The sequence below is a fragment of the Culex quinquefasciatus genome, chromosome 3 (assembly GCF_015732765.1).
Source record: "Culex quinquefasciatus strain JHB chromosome 3, VPISU_Cqui_1.0_pri_paternal, whole genome shotgun sequence".
Classification (NCBI taxonomy): Eukaryota; Metazoa; Arthropoda; class Insecta; order Diptera; family Culicidae; genus Culex; species Culex quinquefasciatus.
The window spans coordinates 143794428-143802376 of NC_051863.1; the positions used below are offsets into that span (position 1 = coordinate 143794428).

Sequence of the window (7949 nt, forward strand, 5' to 3'; positions counted from 1 at the left end):
TAAGACTTCTAGAGAAACTACAATATTTGTTTTTCATTTAATTATAGCTTGGACACATTTTACTCGGCAACATTGTCATCATTCTCAAACATTATACGGGGCAACCGCCGAAGTTCTGAGATAAAAATCCCCTCCAATGCGATCACTGTACGGACCAAGCCTGTTCGTTTTTCTAGACTCACACTTTTTACTTACGTAATTTATCCAATCGCTGCACTGACGCGCTTTGAAAACTATATTGGGGTTAATTGAATTTTTGAACAATTCCGTTGCGTGTAAATGGCTGCACAGAAGCTGGATGGAAAATTCTGCGTCACTGTTGATCGGAATGACGCAATTCAGCTGCGGAGAAAATCCTCCATTTGGGTAGAAATTCTCGTGACCATCCCCCTTGAAGACTCCTCCCAACCCTCGAGACGTGAGGATCATCTGCACATATTTGGCATCTGTTTTGTCCAGCCGAATTGCCAGCCCACGATCGATCGGTGCGGTGAAGAGCGCTCGTGCCGGGTCCAGTCCAAAGATCGTACCCAGTTGTCCCCTGAGTTTATGTCCAACCTGCCCGGCTATTTGGGCTCCCAAGCTATGACCTGCTAGCGTAAATTTAGACAGTGGGATACCCTCGTCATGAATATATTCGACAAATTTCGTCATGTAATCTGCCACGAGTGGCACGTGTTGAAACGAAGATATGGAGTATCCGAACAAGGCCAAACGGGCCCAGTTTACAATGCAAACGTTCTGATCCATAAACTGTATAACATTTTTAGCAGATTCCTGCACCCAACTCTTAGTTCCGCTGTCCGTCCAACCGTGAAGAATGAAAAAGATCGGCTTGTCCACGTCAATTTTGCTTGCCAATCTGGGATCATTCAAAATCGTGTCTTGGAGCAGTGGAGATCCCCTGGAAAAAATAGCACTAAAAACCACTTCGAATAGAAACACTTTGTATGATCAACTTGTGCCCGCATAAAAACTTGATCTCCTGCTCGGGTACGACTTTCGTCTCGTTACAGTAAATTCTGGTGCCGGTGTTTTCCGCTAATCCATACACGATCTCTATCAGTTGGGCCAAGTTGTACTCCGATGATATGTTGAAAAGGTCCACCAACCCTCGGCGTTTTCTTATCAATGCCGAAGTTGATGAAATTGTTAGTAGAATTAAAAGTAATTGCATTCTTTGGAAACTCATTTCACTTCTATGGTTGTTTGCCGTTAAGACTGGTTAAATTTTTGTATCACTTTAGTTTATATACTTTCCATAAGTTGAAAAAAGCGTGACAAGCTCATAAATACCAATGATCACGACTGGTGTACGTGTTGGTAAAGATAACGGAGGTTACAGTTACAGTATGGTTCAGCAAAAAAAAAAAAAAATCACTCAGCGTTTGCTTGTGAAGTGATTATGATCGTTTTATATTATGGTATTGTTTATTAAAAGATTTTTTGTTGCATTTAAATCACACATCATAAGGCGAAGCCACTCCCGTTCGCATATAAAAGTCCCCTCCCGACCGGTCACTGTAAACTCCCAGCCGATTGGTCTTGTTGAGGCTGCAAAGCCCCAGCCGGTACGATCCGTAGTTGAGGCACCTCCGAGCGTTGTACACCAGGGCCGGATTCAGTGAAAACCGATACAAGCTAGTCGCATGAAGATGACTGCACATGATCTGATCGAAGAACTCTGCGTCGTTGGTCAACGGAAGAACACAGTTTGGCATCGGAGCGTCTCCTCCGTTGGGGTAGAAGTTTTCGTGACCATCACCAACCCGCACTCCGATAGTTCCACGCGAGGTAATGATCATCTGGACGTACTTGGCATCACTTTTGTCCAACCGATACCGGAGGCCACGATCTACCGGAGCGGTGAACATGGGTCCTGCCGGATCAAGGCCAAAGATCTGGGGAATCTTTCCGTTGAAATTCAACCCCACCTGACCACTGATTTGGGCACCCATGCTGTGGCCTACCAGCGTTACGTTGTCCAGGGACATTCCCGAGTTCAACAGGAACGTGATGAACTTGGTCAGGTACCCGGACACAATCGGAACATGCTTCACCGCTGCGATTCTATAGTCGTACTGTGCCAACCGGGCCCAGTTTACTCCGCAGACGTTGCTATCACCAAACTTGATCATGTCCTGAACGGTCTTCTGGAACCAAACTCGCGTTGTGTTGTCCAACCATCCGTGCGTCAAAAACGCTATCGGTTTCGCCAAGTTCAGTTTACTTCCAAGGTCCGGATCGTCCAGCAGGGTTTGCTTCAGCGTAGTAGAATTGCTATGACCACACCAGAACGTCACGGCCCGCTCAATTGGAGTTTTGTCCTCACCGGTTAACAAGAAGGAAATATCGTTCTTCGTCTGGCCAAACACGATGTTCAGCGACTGCACCAGGTTGTAATCGGAGGTTGTGTTGAAGATATCCAAAATTCCTGCGCTGGTCACGTCCACCGCTATCGACGCAACTAGCAGACTCAACACAAGTCGAAACGATGCCATTACTTCTCCTTGCCAGCGTACCTCCAAAACTGATAGTGCTTAGAATGATGGATCGGTCTTTTATACGGTGAAGCAGCAGAGAGTGCATAGACCGGCGGCATTCTTCTAGTTGACATTTTTTTTTGTCTTTCGATAGAAATTGGAGAATGAAAGAACGCCGGTGAAATTGCTGATAGAGCTTCTGGGGTCAGGGAGCGGTGATAATTGATGATTCCTGGACGACAAAACTCAAACTGGATAGTTAAGATATTTGCCAATTTGCTCTCCTTTGTGCCACTATGAAGAACCCGAGAAGAGTCGTTTCCTACCTGGATGACGTCACTGACCTAGTTTCCTTGCAAACATATGATTCAACGCGTAATGCACCGCAAGTATGTATTGGGCAATGCATGGTTAGTACAGTTGAAATGAAACATGAATGGATCTTTCTATTATAGTACGGAACAGTTTTAAGGTTCATTGTTTGATACGGACAACGTAAACGTAAGCAAGTGGTTTCAAAAGTTTCACTATTGCTTTTTGTTATCAATAAATCACCTTGTTTAAAGCAATAATGTAGATGATGTTTTCTTGTAAAATCAGTTGAAAGTGAAGTAATCAAAATATGGAATAGTTTTTTTTTTGTGAACAATGAGGATTAAGTTCAAACCCATGTGCATCAGTTTGTTAAAGTTTTCTTTTATTGACCTCTGTACCAACATTAATTGCTAAAAACAGTGTTTGAAAATAATTTTTTTCAGCGGTCCAATAAACCAAATTTATTTTTTTGTCTCTTGCTTCAGCCGTACCGTCATCCTGGGTGATATTGGGTCATACAAAATTAAGACATTTTTAGACCCAATCTCATCCTCCAGACCACTCTTGATTATAATAGATAAATACACCAAAAAGCAAAACAAAAATTTGGTTTATTAAACCCAAAAAGCTGTAATAAAAACTAACTTAATCCACCTATGTGGTTGATGCCTTCCTCACTTTTAACCAACAATGGGTAATATGAGTGGTTTGAACACAAATTTCAGCTATTTTTTTAGATCCAGAAAAAAGTACATACATAACTTAAGTGGTCATAACTCGAGACAGGGTTGCCAAATCTTCCATTTTTTGGCCTCGTTGGAAAGGTCTTTCAATTACCTAACCAAAGATGGGTTGGATGATAGATCCGGACATGACTTACATACATTTAAGTGAGATCCGGCTTCAAAAAAGTACATAAATATCACTTAAGTGGTCATAACTCAAGACAGGGTTGCCAGATCTTCAATGTTTTGGACTCGTTGAAAAGATCATTCAATTACCTAACCAACGATGGGTTGAATGATAGATCCGGACATCACTTACATACATTTAAGTGAGATCCGGATATATGTGAAAATAATTTTTTATACATAACTTTTGAACTACTTATCGAAACTTCAAACAATTCAATAGCGATCTATGGGACCCTAAACCAAGTCGAATGCAACTGGTTTGATCAAAATCGGTTTATCCAGCGCTGAGAAAACTTGGCAAGAATTTTGACACATACATACATACACACACACACAGACATTTGTTCAGTTTTCGATTCTGAGTCGATATGTATACATGAAAGTGGGTCTTCGAGCTTTTGATAAAAAGTTCATTTTTAGAGCAGGATTATAGCCTTACCTCAGTGAGGAAGGCAAAATGATGTTTGTAACTTGTTACAAATCTCGTTTTTTTTTTTGTTTCAACAAGTTGCAAAATCATAAAAAAATATGCAAAGCTAATGCCTTTGAAAATACTTAGATAAAAAGCAGAAACCATAAAACTGAATAAGCAAAAATGTTTAAAGAACAAAATTGATTCAAATTACCTGCTTATCAAGTGATTTTTTGTTAGGATAGGGAATAGAGCGTCCAATTTCCCGTCCCGGGAAAAAAATTCCCGGGAATTCCCGGGATTTCCCGAAAAAAACTATTTCCCGTTTCCCGGGAAATTTGTAAATTTCCCGGGAATTCCCGAAATCCAAGCGGAAGTATACATTTTCTTAAATTGTTGGAACTATTTTTTGAAAATGCTCTGAAAAAATAATAAATGAACGAACTCAACATGATTTTGTCCAATTAAATGTATTGTTTGGTTTATATATAATCAATCAGATTATCAGAAATTATGATATCAGAATTCTTTCTGATAATATTAATTTTTGAAGCAACTGGGAATAGATCTTGCTTAATGAGTATTAATTTAATACAATTAGGTAAGCTTTTAACATGTTGATGTTATTTCATCAAAACAATATTAACTCCTTACCTCCAAATTAAAATTGAGATTTTTTTACGTTTTTATTTACCATGATCAAATGAGATGAAAATCGAATTTGTGCAAAAAGAATTAATTCAATTGTTTGAATACCTAGTACTAAAGAAATCACAATTTGAAGTATAAGAATTATGGAGCACTGGTGCACCTACTGGTGTTAGAGGGTTAAATGTGAAAAAATAGAAGACTTTTTGTGGAATGATGTTAATTTATCGTATAATTTAAATCATGTTGCATAATAATACAAAAAAAAATCATTGAAAAATTACTTTCTATTGTTTGTTCTCAAAAAATGCAAAAATATATTTAAAGCTTGCTTCAAATATTTGAAAACATTAGGTTGTTTAGAGTAAAACCAACACTAAAAAGCTTTACCATTTGTTCAAGAGCTGAAACCAGTATTTGTCATGAAAAACGTAATTTCTGCATGTTTTTTAATTCTCATTTCAATAAACTGGACACAGAGGCAAGTTTAAAATTTCTTATCAAAAAATACCAAAATACATTTTCTTGTAGTTGAATGATTTTTTACATGCAGTCAAGCTGTTAATTGATCTTTACACTTATTTAAACCATTGATGTTTATGTCCTATACAATTTTGTTGCATAATATTAATTAAAACCAAGATCATAACAACTTTCATTAAATTTAAAAATTTCCCGGGAATTCCCGGGATTTCCCGGGAAATTGGCTGAAAATTTCCCGTTTCCCGGGAAATTTGTAACCCCGGGAAATTGGACGCTCTAATAGGGAAGGAAACAAGGACAAAATCTACGAACTGTTGCTAAACTAATTATCACGCATTGGAAACGAACCTTTGTAACGGTGAAGTGGGCTGCGATTTCGGTACGCAAACAATGAAAATTGTATAGTGAAGAGTGCTTAAATGTACATAGTCTACAAACAAAACACACTTAATATTGTAATAAATAAAATTTAGCACCTTCATGTTAATCATTCATGAGTTTTGAAACAATATTTTATACCATTTAAAACTTAGCGTACTTTAAAGTAAAAGGAAACCCTCGCATTTTCCTCGCGCTTCTGATGTTAATTAATCAGCATTTTAAAGTTCTATTAAAACTTTTGAAAGGCATTTTCAATTTAAGCCATGTATTAAAAAGGATAAATAAGGTGAGCAAACATGAATTTATTTAAAAAAGAGAAAATTTATGTATTTTTAAGGTCGTAGATGGTGTCTTTCACTCTTGGGGCAATGACTGTCGATGATGGAAACCCATTTTTTGATTGATACATTCTGAATCTAGATTTGAATGTTTTTCTAAAACAAACATGGCCGCCAATTGGCCGATCGGGAATGATGCCTTTCAGAACCTTAATGTAAGAAAGTTCAGATGATCATTAGTCAAGTTCTTCATCTGCTAATAACCACTGCTGTTTTTTTTTATTTCCTTATTAGTTATATGCATGAATTGGAAACAAATAAAAACATTTAATTTAGCTGAATTTTGATTTATTTTTAGAGGATTCTGCTGGAGTTAAAGGTTCAAAACATTCAAACAAACATGTTCGGTCATGCACTTTTATTTATTAGATTCTATTGGTAGAAAGGACAAAATCATTTCTACCTGACACTCAGAAACCGTGTGCGCAGGTGACACCCCTCCTTAACCATTAACAGATTTCGAGGGATTATGTATCCGATTTTCTTTTGCCTAAACCAACCGATCCTGCCTGCAGGGCAATTAGACAAATACAATCACACAAGAAGATTCCCAAGATGATCTGCTATAAAAAGGAGCACTTTGTTCTGAAGCAAGTTCAGTCCAGTGCAAAATGTTTCCCGGGAAAGCCACACTTTTACTGCTGTTTGTAGCAGCTTCGACGGTCCAGGGCGGGCTGCTGGATCTCTTCAACACCACCTCGGATAACAACCTGGCCCAGGTCATGGACACCATCTTCGAGATGTCACGGAACGAGTTTGGCAGTTTGATCGACGGCAGAAGCAACATTCCGGTGGAGGTTGAGGTTACGTTTTGGTGCGGGAATGGGTGAGTTTAACGTTTTGGCTGACTTTATTGCGGTGTTTGTAACGGATTTTACTTGCAGTGCATCTCCGACTCTGAAGCAAACCTATCTGTACGATCAGGACTTGGCTAGCAAGATTGACGTTTCGAAGCCGATGGTGATCATCACTCACGGCTGGACGGACAACGTCAACAAGACCTGGGTTCAGCAGACGGCTAAGAACGTGATCAAGTACCAGGGTTCGAACGTGTGCGCCGTGGACTGGAATCACTTGGCCAAGTATCGGTACTACGTCTCGGCGATTGAGAATGTTCCCAAGGTGTCGGGATATGTGACGCTTTTTGTCGCATTCTTGAGAGATTCCGGAATTCCGCTCGACAGGGTCACCCTAGTTGGCCATAGCTTGGGGGCACAGATCAGTGGCCAGGTAGGGTACAACTATCGTGGACAAATCGGTGCCATCTTCGGGCTGGATCCTGCTGGACCTCTGTTTACCGCCCCAACGGATCGTGGCCTGGCATACCGCCTGGACGCCAGTGATGCCAAATATGTTCAGATGATTCTAACCTCGCGTGGCCAATGTGGAGTCATGACCGGCGATGGCCACGAGAACTTTTACCCGAACGGAGGATTCTCGCCGCAGACAAACTGTATCGTGCCGTTGACCAGTGATGCCGAATTTGCCGATCAGTCAGTTTGTAGTCATTTGCATGCCACAGAGTTGTTCAAATTCTCGCTGGTTCCAACAATTGTGTTCAAATCAACCAAGTGCGATGATTTGGTGTCATATTTAGGAAATTTGTGTATTTTAAATCGTACCAACAGACTTGGAGCAGCCAGCGATCGATCTGGAGGAAACTTTTATCTGATAACGTCACCATTTTCGCCGTACAATGTATGAAAATCTTCTGTAAACAAATAAATATTGAAACAAAAATCTCAAATCCTTCAACCAGTAACTTTCTAACGCAACGAAATTATTGAGCTGTCACGTACGCAAAATCTAGAAGTGGGTCCTCTCCGCCACCCAAATCATTTATTTATTCTCAATTTGAATTTAATATTTTATTTGCTGCGAGTCATCCTCCATGTTACGGTGCGGTGGAGGGTAGTGGGGGGCAAGAACACAAAATATTTGAACAGGTTCAAAATCTTCCAGGAGGGTGGCGGTG

General features: G+C 39.8%; 3 protein-coding genes across 3 annotated transcripts; 1 reads left to right on the top strand and 2 right to left on the bottom strand.

Moving 5' to 3' along the window:
• LOC6038216 (lipase member H) lies at positions 1-1209 on the bottom strand. Its single transcript, XM_001847993.2, has 2 exons — positions 960-1209; positions 1-904 (listed from the first exon to the last, which is right to left on the bottom strand). Exons 1-2 carry the CDS (start codon positions 1190-1192, stop codon positions 85-87), a joined length of 1053 nt encoding a protein of 350 aa, XP_001848045.2. The 5' UTR covers positions 1193-1209; the 3' UTR covers positions 1-84.
• A 251-nt stretch (positions 1210-1460) lies between these two features.
• Positions 1461-2612, bottom strand: LOC6038215 (lipase member H). Its single transcript, XM_001847992.2, has one exon. It carries the CDS (start codon positions 2499-2501, stop codon positions 1461-1463), a length of 1041 nt encoding a protein of 346 aa, XP_001848044.2. The 5' UTR covers positions 2502-2612.
• A 3916-nt stretch (positions 2613-6528) lies between these two features.
• Positions 6529-7714, top strand: LOC6038210 (phospholipase A1 member A). The gene is made up of 2 exons (XM_001847990.2): positions 6529-6800; positions 6859-7714. Exons 1-2 carry the CDS (start codon positions 6586-6588, stop codon positions 7676-7678), a joined length of 1035 nt encoding a protein of 344 aa, XP_001848042.2. The 5' UTR covers positions 6529-6585; the 3' UTR covers positions 7679-7714.
• Positions 7715-7949: the final 235 nt, after the last annotated feature.